General features: G+C 52.1%; 1 protein-coding gene and 1 long non-coding RNA gene across 2 annotated transcripts; one reads left to right on the top strand and one right to left on the bottom strand.

Moving 5' to 3' along the window:
- Positions 1–1,657: 1,657 nt before the first annotated feature.
- CDR2L (cerebellar degeneration related protein 2 like) lies at positions 1,658–21,370 on the top strand. Its single transcript, XM_013179180.3, has 5 exons — positions 1,658–2,221; positions 14,238–14,350; positions 15,558–15,706; positions 16,691–16,855; positions 18,201–21,370. Exons 1-5 carry the CDS (start codon positions 2,143–2,145, stop codon positions 19,084–19,086), a joined length of 1,392 nt encoding a protein of 463 aa, XP_013034634.1. The 5' UTR covers positions 1,658–2,142; the 3' UTR covers positions 19,087–21,370.
- Positions 7,889–14,243, bottom strand: LOC106034791 (uncharacterized). Its single transcript, XR_010825809.1, has 3 exons — positions 13,289–14,243; positions 12,302–12,555; positions 7,889–8,521 (listed from the first exon to the last, which is right to left on the bottom strand). It is a non-coding gene; the product is annotated as an uncharacterized lncRNA (long non-coding RNA).
- Positions 21,371–22,918: the final 1,548 nt, after the last annotated feature.

Here is a 22,918-nt window from a genome sequence, read left to right as displayed (position 1 = left end):
GATCAATGTTGGTTTTAAATCTGCCGTCATTATTTCCTGCACTGAGCAGATCTACGAACTGCGAGCAGGTCTTCTTGGTGTCGCTGAGTTACATTTCACATGCGCAGCTCTGCAAACCTCATTTCTTCGGAGGAAATGAGGTAATTCCAATCATTTTGCAAATGAAAGCAATGTGCTGGCTCCGCAGCTGAGGCAGGCTGTGGGAATTCTCGTACAACCTGTACAGAAATCACCAATGGTTCATTATACCGAGTGACAGGTCAGATCTGAGATACTCTTGTAAAGCCAACAGGAGAAAATGTTTGCAATAAATCAGATGTAATCTGTCTTTTGCTGTCAAACAGACTAGGACTTCGCATCCAAGCACTTATTCAGTACGGCTGTGCTACATGGATGAATTATGTTAATTTATAGCTAGGAACAGAATACTTTTCAAGGCAATTATCTTTCACAGTTAAGATTTCCCCATTTCTATATTAGAATTGCTCAGAAAAAGCTCTGGAAGTCAGATAGGAATGGCTTTCTCCCAGACACGCCAAAAGGGCTTGAATAACCGCTGAGTTAAAAATGCCAGATTAAAAGAGACTCCTCAGTTCTGGTCTGCAACATCATTAAGGAAAAAAGCTTTCAAGGCAGTCACTGAATTTTGGGAGTATGTAGCTATGCATCAAGAGGCCTGAGAGGAGAGAAGGGGAACAGACTCACCTAAAATTTCCTCTCCTATTCCCTGCTTTATTTTCCTCCTCTGCTGCTGTACTCAAGGGCCAAGCACTAAGCAGTGCTGTAACCCAGGGACCCTTAGCTGCCTGTCACAGCTGGACTGGACGGAGCTTTCTGCCACAGATCACATCTTTTCTGGATGCACAGTCTGCTGCTCTTGCATAACATCTTATATTGCCTTTTCTGTAGGCACCACTGCAAGGTAATGCAATCGGGTATAAATCCATGGAGTTCTATCACACAGAAGGCAAAAAAATCATCTAAACCCGCTGTTATATGAGTTAATTTGTACCTTAGAGTCTCTGATAGACTCTGGGTCTAACAAGGACACGTAAATTTCCTTGGACCAAACTCCACACTAGCAAGTAGCAGAAAGGCTGCTTTCTCTAATCCTTGTTCTCTTAAACAGAAAAGCAAGTACCAAAATCCCAAGGATTTTTTTTTTTTCTCTGAACTTAACTGTATGTAACAGACATCTCTTCTAGACTCTACAGCTCCTCATCTCTCTCAATTTTAAGCTCTTCCCACCCTTCAGAAAATCATGAATTTGTCTTCAAGGAGAGAGAAGCCCGTATAAGCACCACTTTCTCATCGCTGTGCTGAACGGAGAACTTGGAGGACAAGAAGACACAAGGCTAAGGTGATGCTATGGGGCTGTTTATATGGGATGGTGCCTGCCGCCCTCACCCTCCATCACCACCTTGAAGAGCAACGCATCCAAACCGACCGAGCCAGAGCAGGTCACCACATCCCCACCAGAGATGAAGCTGGGGGCTCTCCCAAAGCCACCGAGAAGCCCGTGGCCAGGGCATTACAAAAAGGAGGGGAGCTGCAGAGCCCCGGGGGCGGCTGCCACCCTCCTCCTTGCCTGGAGGGGAGGCACCGTGCGGCTGGGCTGGGCTGGGCGGGAGGAGGAGGAGGAGGAGGAGGAGGAGGAGGAGGAGGAAGAGGACCGGCCTCGCCTCCCCCTTCCCTGTCGCCGGGTTTCCTTGCAGCATTTCCATGCTAGAGGTCTCCACCGAGCTGCGGAGAGAGGATCTGCCTGGCTGCGCCGGGCCCTCTTCCTTCCTTTGTGCATCCCCCGGCCCCGTGCAAGCCGTGCCCCCCCGGCCCGGCAGCCACGTCCCCGTGTAATCCCCCCCCTCCCGGAGCCTCCCCCGGCCCCGGAGGCTGGAGGAAGCCTCCCCCCGGGGCAGGCGGAGCGGGGACAGCGACCAGGAGCCGGCTGCCACGTCGTGCCACCCCTTCCCGGCCCGGGCACCGAGGCCGCATCCTCGCCTCCATCCTCCATCCCTGCCTCCGTCCTCCGTCCCTGCCTCCAGCCTCCATCGCTGCCTCCGGCCCCGCTCCCCGGTTTTGGAGGCTGCGGCGGGGTCTCCCCGTCCGCGGATGCTGCTCGCCTCCCCGGGCCGCCGGTGCTAAATGCTGAGCGCCGACAGGATGGAGGAGTTTCAGAGCGAGGAAGAGGAGCCCTGGTACGACCAGCAGGACCTGGAGCAGGGTAAGGATGTCGGGGGGCACCCGGCCGGCCGCGAGGGACAGCGGGACCAGAGGGCAAAAAAAATGGGGTAAATCCTGGGGGAAGGGATGGGGTAGCTTCTCACAAGACTTACGCTTGCTTGGCGAAACCAGCGCCTCGTCCTGCGGCAGCACCTCCATGGAAGTCTCCGATCCGCTGCTCCCGGCCGCTGTCCTGGCCAGGGAAAGTTTAAACCAGAGAGAGAGAGGCAGGGAGCTCAGATCTGTCCTCAGCACCAGGCGGGTGAAATTTTGGTGTTATGGTAAACCGGTACCCCAGAAAACTTGCTGCGGGCAGAATACGACATGGATATAGTTCTGACGTTGCTTTCATCTCCAAGCAGTTGCAGGCAGAGTTAGCAGGCACGCTAGTTAGAAAATGGAAAAATCAGAAATAATGTATTGCTAAGCTGAGGATGCTGAAAGCGTTTCCCAAAAGCTCTTGTTGTCCAAGCCTGAGCCCAAAGGGATCTTCAGCTTCTAAGTCACCTTATTACTTCTGGAGATTTCTCCGATCAGCCGTAAAAGCAGGGAAAATTGGGAAGGAGAGAAAAATGAATGCCAAGGTTCAGACAGCAAAAATGGGTTTGTTAGAGAAATAAAAGCATTCACTTGTGTAGCTTGTTTTGAAGTAACTGTGCCTACATTTGCGCTAGTTCTATGTAACGTTTATCGTAAGGCTGGTCAGTTAGTAGCTGTGTATATTTGGGGCTTTTTTATTTTAATGCTTATCTTAATACTTTGAGTCAACACACAGCAAGCAAATAACTGAAAGAAGTCCCATCTCGTACCAGCAGCCCAGGAATAAACTGAACTGATTTGTCAATGTGTAGGGAAAAATTTTTGTACCCAAATACAGCTACCCCTCCGACGTGCCGCGCTATAGGTCTGTTACAGTTCCACGTTTGCTTGAGCCAGCTGACTGTCAGTACAGGCATGCAGTCCAGCTGCAGTGCCTCTGCCCACCATCGCTCCCAGCCCGTTATGTCATGATTTAAAGTTTACACAACTTCAGCTGCAGGACAGAGGCCCAGCAGGGAACGACAACCAGCCCCCAGGGATTTTGCAGCTGTTTTTTTTAGCCCCGGTTTCTCAGTTAACAGGAAGTATTAGTAGCTGGATACTGGGCCTTGTTCTGTGGAACACAACGCTGATATTAAAGTGGGGCAGGGGATGGAGATGGAGCTGTCAGCTGGGTAAACAGTGCAGCCTTTGAGTCCTCAGAAATTCACATTTCTGGGTGACGTCTTCCCATGGCTCACAAGGGGACTGGGCAGCAGTCCAGGGGCAGGATGTCAGCTGAGGAACAGCAGAACTACAAACGAATATTGGGAGTGTCAGACAACGCAGGACTGTGTTTTTCAGCCTAACGCTGTCCCTGGTGTCAGGTTCGTGAGTCAGCACTGGCTCCCGACAATAAGAACACCTTCCTGCTGCAGGCCAGGCTCCCTGCTCCGTCCTGGCAGTCCAAACACAGCGTAACCAGCTCCAGATGATGGACTGATGCTGGAAACAGACTCCACCTTTGAGCACACCCAGGACTGGAGGCAGAAACAGACCCAAAACAAAGCCCAGCTGCGGGGCTTGCTGCCCCCTGTAAGAATAGGGGCTTGGACTAACTCAGAAGGAGAGATGGAGACGGCTTTAACTGAAATCAGCCAACTGGAAAGGTCCTACAGGGTAATTACGACCGTAATTAATTTGCATGATGCACAAAGCATCACGAAGGACAGTGCTAGACTTTGTCCACGTATGCCATAGCAGCACGCGGAGGCCTTTGGGGACGGCACAGCCCTGAAGCTGTCACTTTGGAAACTGGGGGGTGGAAGCACAGCGCGAGACATCCAGCGCAGCCTGATTAGGAGCTGGGCCGGCATTACTAAGAGGATCAGCGTGCCAACAGCCAGGGGTTGTGCAGAAACCCGTGCCTGGCAGCAGCCAGAAAGACAGATGACAAAAGCGTAAGCCTAGAGACTGGTGCTTGGGAGCAAGGGGTGGGAGAAACGAGCAGCAGCCCGAGCTAGGGGAGAGAAGGTGCTGCTGTGAACCAGTTGGTTGCTGGGCCTTTATCGTCATCACACAGCATCATCAAATATTTACTACATTTACATCCAAAACTGTTTGCTAAGCAACGGATGGCTTAACTGGGAGCTCTGTGATGATTATGTTAATTAACCATTTTAGCACCACGGAGAAAAATGTGCCTTCAGCTCCACTCTGAGCACCTGTTACTTTCCTCCCCATCCTCCACACAGCTCTGGCTTGCTGAAATAACTCATTTTATCCAGGAGAACAAATCCCAGTCCCTCTTTCTCCCCACCCTGAAGTGCCCACAGCGACTGCGTCACCTTGGAGGCAGCAAGATCCAGGAAATAGTAGTGGTGTCCTCTGAGGTGTTTTAATTACAACGGTTTGAAGAAAGCTCTAAAAACTGAGCTCCCATTGCTTGCTAGCATCAGTGCTTTGGTTCAGCTGCAGCCTCACCTTGCCCAGGCTGGAGAAAGGCCTGGGGGATCCGTGGGACCCGTGCCTCTAAGTACTAAGACAGGTTACGGCTGCAGTGAGCCTTTCTCCAGCCACGGGGAATTGATGTGGCTATGCTTGCATCATACCCTGTGCACAGGATATATGTGCGGCCAGAACCAGAGAGAACGAAAGAGCTAAAATTAGAGAGGCTGAGCTGCGGACAAGCGGGGACACCTTTTCTGTCCACCAGAAGCATTTGCGTTGAGAACAGCCATGTGGCAGCTCAGTCACATCTGGATCCACCCGGGGCAGAGCCCATCTCCAGCAGCTGGCCGCTGACCTCCTCCAGCCTTGATCTCCCCCACAACAATCTCCTAAAACAAGTCCTTCCCACAGTCACTCTGCTGCTTCCCCTGCTCTTCCAGGCTTCTTTCCCTCTGCCAGCATCCAGGTCTATGCCAAAGAGCACAGAGCCCACGAGGAGGGCTCCCAACATGCCCCTTGCAGCTCCAGGAGCCTGAACACAGCTCAGTGAGTTAACCAGCAGGGCCGGAGGCAGGACAAGAACCAGCATCGCCCCGTCACCACTGTGAGACCAACAGTCTCACTCTTCCCCTGGGCAGCCACAGAACCTTTTGTGGGTTTTGTGGGGGGGCCAAACCCCCTGCACTGCATGCAAAGGACCTCATGACTGTAACCTCTAAAGGTCTCCAGACTTAAGAATCTTATTTTAATTCCTCCTCCTGACAAACACCTGAGTGCTTGCATGCTAAGAAGGAAAAGGACACAAGGTGCTGAGCTGGCACCTCTCCTAACTCATCTGTGTGAAGACCCAGGGTCAGCAGCAGGCCAGTGACCAGCCCCTGGCTGGAGCAGTGGGATCAGCGCTAGCAGCCATACCTGCCTCTTTTCTGCATCGCCCAGCCTACACAGGGCGGTCCATACAGCTGCAATTCACAGCCTGCATGCCCAAACAGCTCCTTGCATTGGGGAGCATGTAGCACCCCAAAATCCACCCCTCGTGCTGCTGTTATCCCAGCAGCCCAGCTCTGGGGACGAGCCCCGCAGCCTGCCTGCCCTCCAGCAGTCAATTTTGCCTGCAGTAGCTGAGCCACACGCTTATTTAGCACTGCACCGCCCCAGGTAGCTTGTGGAAGTGGAAAGTTTTCAGTGACTAATTGCCAAGCTGCTTGGAAATGTTCAGAGGAACTAGAAAAATCACAAGGGAATAAGATGGTGCTTATTTTAATCTTTCAGATGAGGAAGGGGTGAGCACCTCCAGTTCTAGGGAGAAAATACATACATGCATGCATATATTTCCTAGAATAAAATGTGTGTGTCTTAGAATAAGAATTGCCGTTATGTGAAGAAGGCAAGGAAACGAGGCGTAAGGGAGTCCCACACAGTAACTCCCAGGATCTGCCTCCTCATCTCGCACAGAAACTCCTTTCTATGCCTGCTGAACCCCAGGCACATACTTCCAGCTGTGGGAGGGAGCAGAGTTAGAGGAACTGCTGGAAAAGAAGCGAGGAGAGGCAAAGGGGAGCAGGGGGGACATAATAAAGTTCAGTTTTCTGTATATCGCATCCTAAAACAACCAGCTAAGCAGTGGCGTTTCTCCCTGGCAAGGCTGCACACGAAGGATTTACAGCCCAAGCCCTGAGGGCCCTCCTGCCCACGGCAGCCCTGATCCTGAGGACTCGGAGCCCAAGAACTGAGCGCAGACACCCTGCCCTGGAGGCTGTCCCCCACCACCCATGCATTTTCCATTCTTTTCTTCTCTTCCGTACCAGCCCGTGCTGGCCGGTGCCAGGGCGCTGAGTCAGTGCGACAGCCAGGAGCCACGTAGAGGTGGGACAGCACGAGGGTCCCATCCTGCCTCTGCTAAAAGCAGCGCCAGGGCTCAGGCTAAGCACAGCTCATTCTCACACGGCCGGTCTCCTCTGCTAAAAGGCCTGCCCCGAGCAGCACGGGGATATATTCCCACCTCACGTGGCTCTAGAAGACCACTGTGCGCTCACACCAAATGCATCCTTAGGGCTTCCAAAGCTACTGCAGACCGTGCTCAAAAACAGACGCACAGGCCAAGAAAAATCAGGTGTATGGGCCAAGAAAAATGCCTCCGGTACAAAATACCCCAGAGGAACGAGACCAGATGTTATGCAACTGCTGGTCTTTGCACAGCTGGGAATTTAAGTGATTTTATATTAGTTTTTGGTTTTTTCCTTCCATGTGTGTTTGACAAACAGCTGTCAGCCTTCTCTCCAAAAGGTGACGGTTCTTTTGCTGGCTTAAACAGCGTGTTCCTTTGCAGTCCTTTGGGAAGTTGCTCCAGTTTATCCAGCGTGCAGTGCAGCTGCCCTGGTGCTGCTCAGTTACCTTGTCTCCTGCCTGAAGATTTTGGCCATTAGAGCATGGAGTGTCCAGGTCCATGCTGACCTCTCCCCATCATGCAGCCACAGTGATGGAACTAGGATGTTATGATGCCATTTTCTTGGCCCACAAGGAAGCGCTGAGAAGGGAAGAGGTGGCCAGGAGCTGCTCTGGGCAGGAGGAGGCAGAGCAAGGAGCAGCGCAGCACATCCCCAGAGCACCAGACCTCAAGGCAGAGCTGCTTTGGGATGCTGGATGTGGTGTGGAGCTCCTGGAGGAGGCACCGTCCTACATCCTGCTTGTATCCACTGCAGTCAGGACTAGTGATGGCCATATATAAAACCAACTTGAGAAAAACAGGATTTGATCCCCCTGTTTCCTTGTAACCTCAGGCTGAAAGGCTACAGCGCCGTGCTCCTCCTGCCTCGCTCCACACATGGCACTGATCACTTGGCTGCAGCCAGGAGCTCTTCCCACGCAGGCCAGCGCCTCCAGCTGGTGCCAACAGCCAGGCACCAAACAGCAGGGCCAGGCACAACCACAGCACCCCGAGTAATGGGGCTTCACAGCATCCACCAGCAGCGGGTGGGAAGGGAGCAGGATTGGGGCAGCACCACGCGAGACAACACTTCTTCAAAGCCAAGCAGAGGGGCTGCTAGGGAAGGGGCCAGCAGGTTTCTGGGGCTGCTGCAAGGGGGTCAGGCTGTTTTCTGCATTTAGCTGTAACCACATCTGTGGAAGAGGGATCGTCCCCGTACCTACGTGCTGCTGGCACGCGAGAAGCAGCAGATGGGAGTATCCGGTTGTGGGGGGCTGCAGCAGCTGCGCTGAAATTTGGTCACTCCTCAAGGGACCAAACTGCTCCGGATCCCTGGTCCTGCCACCAGCAAGAGGGCAGCATAGGAGAATATTTGGTGTGAGCACAACCAGGACCAGAGAGGTGACATTGCTGGGGTGGTGACATTCCACTGCTGGAAGCGCCGTTCCCTTCTGCTCCAGCGCGTTGACCTGTCCTTTGCAGGTTGCCTTTGCTCAGGGCTCTTCTCGTGCTCACCCCACACCGTGGGGCAGCAGCGGGTGACATGCTGAGCCTCCCTGGTGCTGATCCTCGCTGTCTGTCCTGGCTCGGTGACAACCTCCTGCCCCCCAGAACCACTGGGGAAGGTCCTGCGTGGCAGCAGTCCACATCTGGGTCTTTAGCTTTAAAAGAGTGAAAGCCTCCATTCACGGTTCTCTGCATCCCCACATAATTAATTAGCTAGAGCTTTGCTGCCTGGAGGAAGGGTGCCTGCAGGAAAGCATCAGCTTCCTTTCTCTCTCCTTTCCTTGCTGCTTCTTCCCAACAACTCCACTTGTATGTCTTTATTTAGGATGCTTTCTGATCCAGGTGCACTATCAGAGCCTCTGAGCCACCCGTCAGTGAGCTCTTTGAAACCATTTTAGCCTACAAGGCAAACAGAGGCAATGAGGCTGTTTAGATAAGAGAGCGACAGGGAAAGACACAGATGGGGCCCGACCATGGTCTAATAACACACTCTGTGTTATCAGGCTCTAACAACACAGCAAAATGAACGTTGATTGCTGCAGGCACGGGGATGGGACGGCTCTGTAAGGGTTTGTATAGACGCATACAGCTTATAAGCAGAGGCAACCAACCCAGGGCTCAGATATTAATATATTGCCCCGCCCAGAGAGACTTCAGGGCACTGAAGGACAGAGAGCAGAAAGAAAAAGGAGAGCATCAATTAAACCAAAAAAGCCTGCTGGTCACCTGAGAAGAATTAAAAAAAAAAATAGAGGTGATAGAAATGAAACACTGAGCAGGATTGAAAAGCACAGAGAGCAAAGAGCAAGCGCAGGGTCTGAGAAAGCTGGAGAGCCTCCCCACAGCACAACCCCGACCCCTTTCCCTGCCCAGGAAAGGGAGAGTTGCTCACAGGGGGCAGGCGGGCTCACTGCCCTCATTCCCTATCAGGGTTTTCCAGTCCTTTCTGGTGGCACTTTCACTCCGGGGACAAGAGCCTTAGGGACAGCACGGAAGGAACTGCTCTTTTTACTCTTGCCTCGCCCCCCTGCCAACCGGATCTCTCTACCACCACCAGGGATGCTTGCATAGCCAAAGGCAGCCCATGGGTACGTAACAGATTACACAGGAAAAAGAAAAGGGAAAGAAAAGGAAGAACAAAAGCACGCAGGCAATCCAGCAAATCTCATTAGGCTAACAGAAACGCCCGTGTGCCCAGCATCAGCTCACCCTAGCTAGAACCAGTTTGAAATGGGGAATGGAAGAGGGGGGACATGGCTGTGCTTTGCCCTCACCCCTTGCCAGCCCTGCCAGGGGCACCTTTCACCCTCGGTGCACTGCAGAGGCAGGGCTTGCTTTGCAGTACACCCAATTACACCAAAACGGCAGCACAAAAACCACAAAGAACATCAAGTGCAAAGCAGATTTTGGTAGAAATGTCTGAGTTGTGTCAGTGTAAAAGGGATGGAGAATCTATCCCTCAGCAACAACAGTGGTGGCTCTCCCTGAAAGCTCTGCTTGGCTATAGGAAACACTTTCAGCTGTGGAATGGGTGCGTAGACATGAATTTTCCACATCCACATATGTCTGTGTGATGTTTGTGAGATGCTGTGTGATGACGCTTCCCCTGCACCCCAGCATGTTCCACTGCAAAGGCTTATAAGGGCTAAGCGCAGATTCGCTCCATCACCTGTCGTGGAGCAGCAGTAAGTGATACACAAAAGCTGATCTTCATCATAATGTACCCAGACAGCACAATCCCTTGCAACTAAGAAAAATAAATGAGCAGCAAGCACACCCTACCCTGGGGTAAACCAGCATGGCATCATTTATTTAGATTTTGAAAGGAATAATTGCACCTACCCTTGACTCTAAGTACCCGTGTGTAATGGAGCAGACAGCAAATGCAATTAAATTAAACGTCAACAGCATTAAACATCAGTTCTTAACTCTCAGCCTACCCCATCCATCAGCTAACAAGCACCCTGAACTTCCTCCAGAGACCCCCACACCAGCGCCCTGCTGGCTGCTCCTCCCCACTCTTTAGCAGGTGAATTTGCCATCTGCGGAGGTAGAAAGGGCTGCTCCTCCCCTGCAAGCCATTTAGGAAGGAACGTCAACAGATATTGAGCTGAGAAGGACTTCCAAACACAGCCTCCATACAGCCCTGCACGCCGTGAGCCAAAGGACCTGCAACACCCCCTTAAAGCCTGCTTCTCTCGAGGGACTCGGTCACTGTCAGCTCTACCGAGGGACAAAACCCCTGTAACTGCACCAGCCCTTCAGTGCCTGCTGAAAATCCCCAGACTTCAGCATTTCCTGAGGACACAGATCAAACCTGGCCCATCCAAGGCACCAAAAGCCCAGGGGAGGGCTGGCATGTTTAAAGACAAGGAACAAACCGCAGCAGCCTCTGCCCAGGCACTGCCAGCCCAGCACCTTGGAGCAGCAGGCGTGCTTTCTCACAGCCAAAATACACAAATCGCTCGACATGGGAGAGAAGGTGGGGGAAAGCCTGAAGTAGCTGCTCCAGATGGTGGCTTCCTCCCAAATGCTGTATTTATGAGGACACTGAATAGCTGCCGGGTCACAGTTGTGCTGAGAACAGCTGAAAAACGCCCTGCCCAGCTCCAGGCTCCCCCAGAGCCCCAGTGGAGGCTGGGGAAAAGCATCCTTCAGGGAACAAACTCTGCTCTGCCCAAACAGGTGCAGGCCAGCACCAGGAGCACAGAAGCAGCTCCAAACCTCCTCTGTGCCTTAGTGCAAGCTGCCGGGGCGGCTGGAGCAGCTGGGACACGTTCAGCTCTGCAGCAGCCCCACGCAGGGCACATCTGCCTGCGCCAGCACCGCCACGAGATGCAGCTTCTTTCAGCTAAAGACAACCTGCTGCGGGTTTTTGGATCGGGATTTTTCAGGGGCCCAGTGATGCAGAGCCAGTGTGGTTACAACGGGGCCCCCATCCCTGCGGCTCCCAGGCGGCTGTCTCCTGGGATGGAGGGAGCACCCAAGCGCTGCTTGGATCCTACTCCGGCTCCCTTCCCCTTCTCTCTCTACCATTTGGTCTCTCTTCCCTTCCCCTCCCTCCTCGCTAAGGCACCTTTCCCAGGGAAATAAAGCCTCCCTGCCACTGCTTCACTCTGCAGGCACAGCTCTTTGATGGGGACACAGGGGGTCTCCTCGGCTGTGTTAATTAGAGGGGTCACACCATTAATTAGAGGGGTTATGCCGGGGCTCACAGCACTATGCAGAGCCACAGGACACAGAGCTGGTATTGCCCAGGACAGTTTGCATCTCCCAAGCTGGATTTAGGCAGCCACCCCTGTTTGGGATCCCTAAAGGCACCATTTTTAAGCCAAACATTGGCTGTTTTGTGGGTGGTGCCCCCAGCACAGCTGTGCCCCCATGTTTTTTTCTCCTTCTGCATGGAGAAGTGGGGGGAGAAGGGAGGCATCAGCAAAACTGCTAAATTAGGGCACATTGCACAGCACTGGCTGGCCGAGCTGGTGCTGGAGGAGCAAAGAGGAATTACAAAAAAAAAAAGTGAGGAAACCACAGCACTGTGTAGAGAGAATCCTTAAATTCCCAAACAGCCCGCTGATAAATTCACGTCCAGCTTCAGGTTCCTGAGGTCTCTAAGGAACAGAGCTGTGTGTTACCAAGCCTGAGGAGAGCTGTGATTAGCACCAAGATCGAGATGAACCTGCTTTAACAAAGACATTAAAGCACCTCCATGCAGCGTCCCCTCCCTCCGCATACTCCCACAGCCTGGGGGAGACCAACAGGTAGGGAAGAGGACCCAGGCATCGTAGGGGGGTGACGAGACAGGATTACAGAGGATGCTTTAGCTGGCAGGCAGGGAGCGTGTGCGTGCTGATGGCTGAGGCAGTTTAAAGACCCTGAAAGAACCAATTCCCCCATGTCCTTCAAGCCCGGAGTCTCCCAGGCCCTTAAGCTCAAAATGGAAAAGAAGAATCAATTTCCTCCTTGGAGCTCGGCCCTGTTCTTTCTTCTTTCCCACTCGTCCCCAAACGCTGCCCATTTCCCCCATTAAATTATTGCTGACAGAGCCCTTTAAATTACAATGCCGGATCTTGCACTGCCTAATCCACTTAACTCAACCCCAGCTGATTAAATTGGATGCCATATGGTGGGAGAGCACTGGGGTAATCCGCGGGGACGGGGACACACTTGACTCATTACCTGAAGCCTGCTCCTCTGCATCGGGCCCTCCTTGCTGTGGAGATCAGGCAGGACGAGTGTGATTTGCAATGTGCCCATCTAGCAAGGACACCAGCTCTGGCAAGGTGGCAGTGCCGTTAAATGCAGCCCCAAGCAGCTTAAGGGCACAAATTCTCCTCCATCTCTGCTGGAGTTTGGCTGTGCCCCCAGTCCCCAGCTGGCACAGAAAACACTCAGTCCCCCAAGGACACTTTGGAAACCGGAGAAATTTGGTGCTTGAAAAAAAAAAAAAAAAGTGAAGGAGGTCTGTCCGTGGGGACACGTGCCTATATCCTGATGGCACTCACAGCCCTCAGACCAGGTCACTGTGTGATGAGGATGAAGGTCACACCCTGCAGTAACACCCCGCAGTGCCTATTCCCAGGCTAAAGGGGAGACCCGAGGACATGGAGCAGCTGCTGGCGGGGACCACAGCTGGGGAGCCAGCCCCTGGCATCGCAGGGGCTGCGCAGAAAGAAAAGCAGCTGTCACCCAAATTAATAACGTTAACAGTGCTTCCCACAATGTATCATTATCTGTCAGGAGGATCGCATCCCAAGCACTCCCAGCTCTCCTCCCATACAAACAATTGTGTCTGGAAAGTCAGTTAGCCTTGGTTTATGATGAGACATCTGAAATCAGCAATTTTCCCAGGCACAGGATACGTCCCAGGGGTCCTGGTTCCCCTTCTTGTCCTTCTGACAAGTTATCACCATTTTCCAATCAACTGCATAGCCAAATTAACTGCAGGAAGAAATTGTAGTGCTCCAGCCCCAGCAGAACCTCCGTAAAACACGTCATTAACTGCAGGCTAGAGACGAGCGCTGTGACACGCTGAGAAAATGCCAGGGCAGGACACCCAGGTCCCTTCACACACTGCAAGACTGCCAGTCCTTATTCACCCAAAATCTGTGTGATAACCATAACAGAGATAGAAGAATAATAACACACACTGCTATGTTTCCTTACCTTTTCATTTTGAAGGTTTAAGGTCAGAGTCTCAATCTGCCACCAGACAAGCTAGGCACTCCTCTCTAAAAGCACCAGGAAAAATGAAAACCCACACAATCACAGGAGGTCAGGCTTTAAAAAGACAGCCAATTTCTGTGAAAGCAAAGGGACGTTATCAGAGCCAGCTGTGCTATCATGGGCCCACAAACTGCATCACCTGAGGAGCTCGAGCTTTGGCTAACACAGGAGTTCTGGGCCGGGGGGGGGGATTCTTTACCCCAGAGACTTCAAACTCCGTATTTTCAGCTGGCCACGCTGTCAACGTCTATTTTCCCTGCAGTTCTAACACCCGACGATCTCAGCAGCCTCCCAAAGGCGTTCAGAGCTGGCAGTGAGGGAGCACAAAGCATGGGCCCTCGCCCCCCGGAGCTGCCCCGAGGAAAGCAGCGGAGCGCCCCGAGGCCATGGCGGGGAGGAGCTGCCAGCCCGCGGTGTCAGTCTGTTAGCGGGTGATGGATGGGGGCTGACAGGGAAGGCAAGACACTCCCTTCGTTACGGATAATAATACGATTTACAGAGCATCCCCGAGGCTCCACAAGGCTTTACCAATCCTCACTCTCATCCTGATGGATGCTGAGCCCCCCAAGAGATGGGGATGGGGGTGCTGAGCTGCGGCCTCAGCCAGGCCTCGTGGGCCTGATCCTGGCCGGCAGCACGCAGGATAGCACTGAAGGGTGATGCAGCCAGCCGGGCACCAAATCCTCATCGCGTGGAGGAGCTGCAGATGCCCCAGCTCAGCCTCCCCTTGCTCTTGCAGCCCGAAAAGATGAAATAGGGCAGATCCTGTACGTCCCATAAGCGTACATCCACATCGAAACCCGCTGGTAAGAGCAGCCCAGCACGAAGCAGGCCGCTGTGCTCAGTGCGGCCGCAGGAACCGCAGCGGCTTTGTCCCTTCTGTTTCCAGACCTGCACTTGGCCGCGGAGCTGGGGAAGACACTGCTGGAGCGCAACAAAGAGCTGGAGGACTCCCTGCAGCAGATGTACGCCACCAACGAGGAGCAAGTGCAGGAAATCGAGGTAGGGATGGAACCGGGCTAGGACGGGGACAGGAGCGGCTGGGTCACCGCTGTTACCTCGGGGTGACGCCAAAAAGAGGGGATGGGAGCTGAGGTCCCTTCCATACGTGCCTGAAATGGGGGGGATTAAGGTCTGCTTGAGCCGATCCCAGCCTCGGAGAGGTACCCCTATCCCCACTGACTGCTATTTCCCCCCTCTCGCCCCCCTGCCCAGACGTGAGTGCCAGATTTTGGCACCAGCACCGATCGCAGCTGGGGCACGCGTGGCCTCTCCCAGCCTGCCTGCCTTCACGCTCCTTTTTCCGTGCTCCACTGCTGCTTCGCCTGGGTTCCAGGCGCTCACAATCATGTTTGTTCTCAGCCAGCCCCTCAGCACCCTGTAACACAGCGGCCTTTGTCAGAGGCACAAACTGGCTCCTTCTCAAAGAGCTACAATCATCCCCACTGCTGTTTCAGGCACCCTTTGGGGTCAGCATCAAGCTCAGAGACTTAAACTCGCTGTGCAAGGAGGGGTTTCATCCTCTGCAAGGCTTCCAGGGATCTGTGAATTTAAAAAGTTTGAAAAGTGATGATTTAAAGAGCTGTAGTGCTGGGAGCTCATGGGAGCAGCACGTGGCGGCTGCAAGGGGAAAGGAGAAGGGTTTTGGCTGTGCTCCCGCAGCACTGCACCCTGAAATTTGGGGTCTGATCCCAGCTGATGCCCCTCTGCCAGGCTGCGCAGGATGAAACCCTCCAGACTGGCATGGAGGCAGGCAGGGAGGGGTCTGTGACTGAGCAGAAGCCACAGCTCTCCTCATATTTCACAGATTCAGGTTTTTTAGCCTGAATTCCTACAGAAACACAGCCTCCGCGATTGATCTGTCAGGCAGCCACCAGGCCCAGTTCAGTCAGCCTTGGCAAAGACTCACGGTCACAGGGAGATCAACTTTCTTGGGGTACTGGGAATTAAAAAAGCAGCTGAGTAGAGACAGACCAAGGTCAGTGCCCTTCACAGAGGACAGAAGAAGTTCAGATGTATTTTAAACACAAATATTTACAGTGGGCAGGGGGTAGCATGAATACCTCTACTGGAAGAGGCTTCAATCAGGTAGAGGATAAAGCAGCAACAAGACACAATGTCACAGGAAGCTAAGGATATAGGAATTTCTGCACGTGAAACAACCTGGATTTGGGACGTGGAGTGTTTTTTGTCTCATCTTTTCCTGCAGTACCTGACCAAGCAGCTAGAGATGCTGCGGCAGATGAACGAGCAGCACGCAAAGGTCTACGAGCAGCTGGACCTGACCGCGCGGGACCTGGAGCTGGCGAACCAGAAGCTCGTGCTAGAAAGCAAGACGTCCCAACAGAAGATCCAGTGGTACGGCCTTCCCTGCTCCTCGCCCCGGCGATGCTGTGCCCGGGGGTCCCTCAGCCCACCTTTCCCCTCAGCCCACCGTTCCCCTGCAGCGTGCTCTCGCTATCCAACCAGTCTCTTATCGGCCGTGCTGATGCTGGTTAGCGCGGGTCAGCCACAGCACAGACAGCCCTGGGACCAGGGCAGGGTGGAGAAACGTGCCTGGAGCTGCCAGGAGGGAGGCACGGCAGCCGTTCCTCCTCAGAGGGTGAATCCCCTTGGCTAAGAGGCACATAATGATATCAGGGAGGTCCTGAGCACGCAGCCCAGCAGGCACACTAGGCACAGAGCCAGCACCTAGCGAAGTCCTGGCTCGGTGGTGCTGAAACCCCAGCCTGTCAATAACTCCTCTTGTACAGCAGGCCCGTGATCAAGGTCATCCCTGGAAACAACAGGCTAAGCCGCGTCCTTGCGCTGCGGCATCTTTTGCCAACAACTGCGGAGAGGGAGTTTCAGAGCAGAGGGGGAGTGCTGAAGTGGTTTTACAAACTGCATTCGCAGCCAGAATAAAGCTAAGTCTGCACCCAGTGTTTATTGCTACAAGAGATACAAGGGAAACAAGAGGAAGAGTAAACTGCTCGCCTGCCTGCTTGGGCCCTTAAGTGCAGAGATATTCCAGGATAGCGCTCACGTCCCAGAGGCGACTGTTTTAGCCAAGAGATTTGAGGTCAGAGGGTCTCATACCTGTACTATCCCTTGACAATGCTTCAATCCCCTCCCTTTTCTAAAAAAAAAAATAAAAAAAAATCATCCAAGATAGACCACACAGAGAGCAGCCCCTGCCACCAAAAGCAAGCACTGTCACGCTCCCAGGGCACACACTAGAAATGTGGATTACTCTACACAGGTCAACTATCTCTATGGGGAAGAAAAAAAAAAAAAACACTTTCAAAAGACCTGTGGCCGCGGTGCCCACCTCCTCACCTGTGCTCTCTCCTCTGTCTGCAGCTTGACAGAAACGATCGAGGGGCTGCAGAACCAGGTGGAGGAGCTGCAGAAGCAGGTGGAGGAGATGCGGAGCTTGGAGCAGCTCCGCATCCGGCGGGAGAAGAGGGAGCGGCGCCGAACCATCCACACCTTCCCCTGCCTGAAGGAGCTGTGCTCCAGCCCCAGGTATGGAGGGGCTGGGGGGGCTAAGCCATGCTTCCAGCCTTCTCCCCAGCTCCTCTGCCTGTCAGCAGTGGGTTAGCCCCTCTGACGTACCCCAAAACCCACAAATAACCCCACAGGGAGCCAGGCTCTGAATCAGAGACCCCTGGAAGGGCTGGCGTTCTCCTGGGAGGGCGGCAGGGGGCTAAGAGGGCTCCTCGCCAGCCAGGATGCTGTGCTCAAGCTGGGACAGCCCAAACCAGCCTCCCCCAGCCCAGCCCAGCCTGCCCAGTCCCACACCATGTGAAGGAGACCCTTTGCTCAAGCTGCCCATGCTGCTTCCCCTCCCCACCAGCACATCCCGTGCTGCATCCCTCCAGCACCTCTGCCCCGCTGAAAGCAGCAGAGGTGCTGTGGTTTTGCACCATCTGACTCCAGTAACTCCGGCAGCCCCCAGTCCCAGACCATGATATGCTATATGGTGCCAAATGCTGCACAACTTCAGCACTATTGAACACTTGATCCTCCTCAAAACCCAGCCCCTGTGCTAATTCACTGACACCGTGAGGGCATTTCTTGCTCAGCTTTGTCCGTAATAGAGGCTTCTTTAAATAGATAAGCAATCAATAAACATTTATTTTTTTTCGCAGAAAGTAGCCACTGCCAGAGGGTACAAACAAAAGACACTTTTACTGCAGCAGCACCGGGGATGTAATGAGGGCATAACCTAACCCCCAGCAGAATCCACTTAATGTCTCTGTGGTTCTCTCCCCACGGTCCCCCAGTGCCACCGTCCCCCAGTGCCTCAGGACGGTGCTGTGCCTTGCCAATCTGCAGTCAGCTCTGAAGGTCACTCTGCCCTTCAGTAACTTGGGAATCTGTTCAATATCCCCGCCACCAGCCATGCCTCGCAGGGGAAGCCATAGAGCTTTCCTTTTTCCAATCTGTTCTAACTAGATAGGATGCCACCGGCGCTTCATTGAGGAGGAAAAAATGATTTCCTGACAGCAACGTGAGGGAAGGGGGAAATGCATACTATTGCTTCCCAGGCGGGGAGCAATGAAGAGGCAACTGTGTCAGACATCTCTTTCTGCCTACCCCATTTTGTAAATCTTCTCCCCCTCTCCCTGAAGCACCTCCCAGGCACAGAACAGCAGAGACCGCAGGTCCTCCGGGACAGAGACCAGTCGCTGTGTCCAGCAGAGCCACCACCACACCTTGGGGTTTCCTGGCACACGGGAGGAGACACAGCTCCCTCCATCAGCTCAGCAATTCTGGGCATCAGTGGAATTACTTACATGGCAGTAAGCCACAATCTGAGTCCTTTACAGACTGTCACAATCTCTCAGGGGTCTTTCTTCTCTTTCAGGTATGAAGACGCGTTTCAGGTCCACAGTTCTTCAACAGAGTTCAACCAGAAGCCGCTGGAGCGGGAGAACGAGCGTCTCCAAGCCATGGTGGACTCCTTACGGTCCCAGGTCAACCAGGAGAAGCAGCGGAAGGAGAGGGTTGAGCGAGAGTACACCTCTGTTATTCAGGAGTACTCGGACCTCGAGCAGCGGGTGTGCGAGATGGAGAGCTGCAAACTGCGCATCAAGGAGCTGGAAGCAGAGCTCCTCGAGCTACAGCAAATGAAACAAGTCAAGAAGTATCTGCTCAGCAGGGAAGACAACTTGTCTGAGGCCCTCCTTGAGCCACTGAATAACGCACCAGAGGCGGACTACATCGACCTCTCGGAGGAGGAGGGAGGGAAAAGTCATGGGCCGTCCATGACGCCTTCCCCAAACCACCCCGTCCGGAAAAGCTGCAGCGACACAGCCCTCAACGCCATCGTGACCAAGGACGCCGTGAGCCGGCACGAGGGAAACTACACACTGCACGCCAACAACGTGCGCAAACGGGGCATGTCCATCCTGCGGGAGGTGGACGAGCAGTATCACGCCTTGCTGGAGAAGTACGAAGAGCTCCTGAGCAAATGCCGGCAGCACAAGGACAGCGTGCGCCATGCGGGGGTCCAAACGTCTCGCCCCATCTCTCGCGACAGCTCCTTCAGAGACTTCCGGGGAGAAGGATACGAGTTGGAGGAGAGGAAAAGCATGGAGAAGACCATCAGCAAACACGTGGAGGCTGTGGACAAGCGGCTGGAGCAGAGCCAGCCCGAGTACAAGGCTCTTTTTAAGGAGATCTTCTCCCGCATCCAGAAGACAAAAGCAGACATCAATGCCACAAAGGTGAAAAACAAGAGCAGCAAATGAGCCCTGCCCTGCCACAGTTCCCACGTGCTAGCCCACCAGCCGAATCTTCTCTTTCAGCTCCAGGAAACGCTTCGTGGCCTCGCTGCTTTGAAGGTTCGAGAGGCCTCATGTTATATTCTTGTATGGGAAGGGAATGTCCGCAGTATAAAAGCAAGAAAACGCCACAGGGACTCAAGTCGTGTCTTTAAGCTTGGGCTCTGGGCAGCTCGTTGGAAAAAAAAAAATTGTACATTGTAGTTAGAGGATTTCAGAAACTGTATGATGGATCTCTGCATGAGTTGCTGCCGCGGCCAGACATCACAACAGCAACAGAAGCCACACCACAAACCAGAAAACCGTTCACCTCCTCCCCCCTTTTCAGCTTGTTTTACCGTCCGATTATCTGCGAGCAAAAGCCTGGATGTCCTCCAGCACTCTGCAGCAGCCGCAGCGCGGTGCTTCACAGCAGAACAGAAAAAGCCATCGGAACTTCAGGGGCTGCTCAAGAGCACCAGCCCAAGCCTCCACTTTGGTTTTATGGCTAAGAACCTACGCTTGTACCCAAGAGACCTTCACCTAACCTCTCCCCTTTCCCAAAGGGCAGTATGTTCTTGCTATTCAAGCCATTCTCTTATCAGTCAGGTTTTTCAGCTATTTACAATGCAAGCTCATTGCAACTGGAAAAACTTGAAGAGAAACATAGAACTGATTGTTCTGTTTCATCAGCGTTTCTTAGTAATTCAGTCCATATTCTCCAGGCTTCGTAGGCATATGGGATTTCCTCGCTTTAGATCTGCCCCAGTATTTCAGCCCCGGTGAATCACTGTGCCTGGTAGGAACTTGATGACCAGGGCTTTCCCACAAGCTAGGCAAGAAGTGCTATTACAGTATCAGAGACATGTTTTCATCTCACAACCTGGGTACCAGCCCTCTGCGCTGTGCTATTCAAGAAGACATCATTGCCCCCATCGTAGCAAGCTCCTCCGATACAGTTTGCATGGGCTTGCAAAACTGCCTAGCAGTGACTCATGTGCAAGTAGAAGAAAAAAAGCACTATACTCGTACAGTGTCAGGAGCACTGGCCCTGGCAGTAGCGCTGATCACACATACCCCCATGCTTTTGCTCTGAGTACCTTCCCAGTCAAGAGGACAGATTTCAGTTTTCAGCTGAAAATAATCTATCTTGGCTGAGATACCGTCTCCAAAGGTCGTCACCTCTCATGTGCCAGTTCACTTTCCAGCACTGAAATCTCCTCGCTTTTGCTTCCACTGACATGCAAACACACAGCCAAAAGGCCACTGCAGACTCAGGAATCACCAGTTTCCATTTTTCATAAACTAGATGTTGACCTTGTATGGTCAGACCCGTGTTTTAGGCAGAGAAGCAGCATTTCATTACAGCTTAGGCAACACCCTGAGCACTGAGCCACAAGAAATGAGCAGTTCAGTGTAAGCTACCTATTCTGTACCAGTCTGGAGAAACTTTAGGCCAGATTTGGATTTTATTTTCACCAGCTTACAACCCAAAATCGCGGGTAAATGGCTGGGATTTTTGCAACATTGACAAAAATAAATCAGAATTTGGCTTTGGAGGGGGAAGACTGTTAAAACATAACTATCCTCCAAGTCTTTGACCTTGGCACTATGAGGAGCTACCTTTCTTTTACTCACCACAGAATTAATGCAAAATTACCCCCTCGGCCCTCTGTATTTATTAAACTGAGTACCACTGAGGTAAGTCAGCAGGAGCGCGATGCCCAAACTGCACTCGCTCCAGAGGTCTCCTCTTCCACCCGTCCACCATCAAGCACTCCTCGCTTCCATGCTCTGCATTTCCAGGTGCCCTATGGCCCCCAGCTCGAGAAACGTTAGGAGCCATTAGCACGAGCGTGGCTACCAGCTCTGTAACAGTATGGAGAACCTTCATGCCTTATTTATTTATAATGGAAAGCAGTTGTCTAAAAAAAATAAATAAAAACAAACAACAACAGCAACAAAAGCAGCGTCAAGTTGATTTTCTCGGAGTATTCCCCAGTTACTGTGCTGTCACAGTATATGGCGTGACAAACACCAACGCCCTCGTACTTCAACATTTGTACTGTGGGATATCTGAAGCAAAGTTGTTTTAAGTCAGCCAATGTTTACTCTGCAGGCATCTGGCTGTTGCATAGGTGTGGGAAGAGGATTGCCTTCACTTTCCGTTTTAAACAATACTGTGTGAATCAGCACCGCAGTTAAGTGTACATCAGATTAAATATATTTTCAAATGCTTTATTCTCTTCTCAAATAAAAAGAAACACCAGTATTCTCAGAGCTCAGACTTTCTTTACAGCTCTTTTTACTTTTAAGACCAGCACAAGAGTTATTTCTTTGATTTTCATGTATGATTTGGGTCAAGAAAATGCTTCAGGCTCCTCTGCAGAAAGCAGAGAGAATATGCCGAACTATACTGCTACATTATTTATATAACATACATTTTATGCACTTGGACTACTAATGTTTGCCACATGATAAAAACACTCTTTTGTTAGCTCGGAAGTCTCTACAAAACTGTACAATTTCTAAGCTTGTAATTCAAATGCTATTTTTGTTTTGGTTCTTTCTTGAAAACCACACATCCAAAAATGACTGATGTAAGTAACACAATATTAGTGCTTAGCTTAACAAAGAAACAGCTGCCATATATCAGCAGTTTGCTCAGCAAAGTGCTGAGGGCATTTTTTTGTCTGCATCCAAAAATATTAGTGGCCATATATATGTCCGGATGACTGTGTGATTCAGAGTCACTTGATTTTTTTCTTAAGCGAGGCTTTCAGCAATCAAAGGAAGAAAAAATAAGCATCTTCTGCCCTTTTATCCCACCTTCTATCTAAATTTTTCAAACTACTTTGAAAATACCAGTGAAAACTATGTAGCTCCATATGAAGTAAGACGAGAGTATTAAACAACCACATTGCGTACCACAGAAACTGGTCCAATAGAAAACAGCAGCTATTTAATAGCACACCCCCATGAATCAGGGCAGAAAGAGAACAATCCAATGAATCCAATTAAAATGGAGGAGAAAAAGAACAATATAACAAGAAATGACTAATTTCAGAATTTAGCAAAACCAATTCCCCTAGTCAGATCACGCCACTAAGATTAACAAGGATATATAGCTTGTCAAGAATTTGGTTTCCATCTGAAGTTGAAAGATGAAATGTAGACAAGCGCATTTCCATCAGATCTAGCCTCGCATCTTCCTTTACCACCAGTTTAAATGACCCTTCAGAAAGCACCCACCATCGGAAATAGGAATGGACCGCTTGAAGCACAAATTCAAGGGTTTTTACAGAGCTTGAATTCTCATGGGGAAGAATGCCCATCTACTGATTCAGCAGTCTTCCCTGTCTTACAGGAGCTGAGACCTTCAGGAAGGTCTCTCAAAGTCCCAGCTTGCTCCCACCATGCTAGTTCATGCCCTCACTCACACAGGGAGGGACCAGTCCCTTGCACACATCCCATTTCGGGGATGGCTCGTTTCAGCTCTTGCTCTCCAGAGACCGAACAGGTGAGCTTGCTTTCTAATCCAGCACCTGTACTGAAGCAGTTCATTTCTCCAGCTTCAGTGTCGAAAGCGTGGCTCTCTGTGGGTCACATCAAAGTAAGATCTTGTCACGCCAAGCCCTGTCAGGGAAAGCTCTGTTTCCAAACATCCAAGTGGAGATCATTCTGCTTTTTACAAGCCTGTTTGGACACCTGCACCAGCCAACAGAGTAGGAGTGAAGCAAAGCCAGAGAAGTGCCCTTGCAGACAGCTCTCGCTTCAGCTGCGTGACCTTCAAGCTCCTTCCCCAGCCCCTCTGCACTGC

Source organism: Anser cygnoides, chromosome 19 (assembly GCF_040182565.1).
Source record: "Anser cygnoides isolate HZ-2024a breed goose chromosome 19, Taihu_goose_T2T_genome, whole genome shotgun sequence".
NCBI lineage: Eukaryota > Metazoa > Chordata > Aves > Anseriformes > Anatidae > Anser > Anser cygnoides.
Note: the sequence above shows the minus strand (reverse complement) of the source record. Positions and strands in the feature narration are given on the sequence as shown.

What these genes read in the sequence shown, in the direction of transcription:
- CDR2L (XM_013179180.3), top strand. Translation starts at nt 2,143, where the DNA reads ATGCTGAGCGCCGACAGGATGGAGGAGTTTCAGAGCGAGGAAGAGGAG. An exon ending in AGCAAGTGCAGGAAATCGAG is followed by an intron (nt 14,351 to 15,557) that starts GTAGGGATGGAA and finishes CTTTTCCTGCAG; the next exon opens with TACCTGACCAAGCAGCTAGA. An exon ending in TCCCAACAGAAGATCCAGTG is followed by an intron (nt 15,707 to 16,690) that starts GTACGGCCTTCC and finishes CTCTGTCTGCAG; the next exon opens with CTTGACAGAAACGATCGAGG.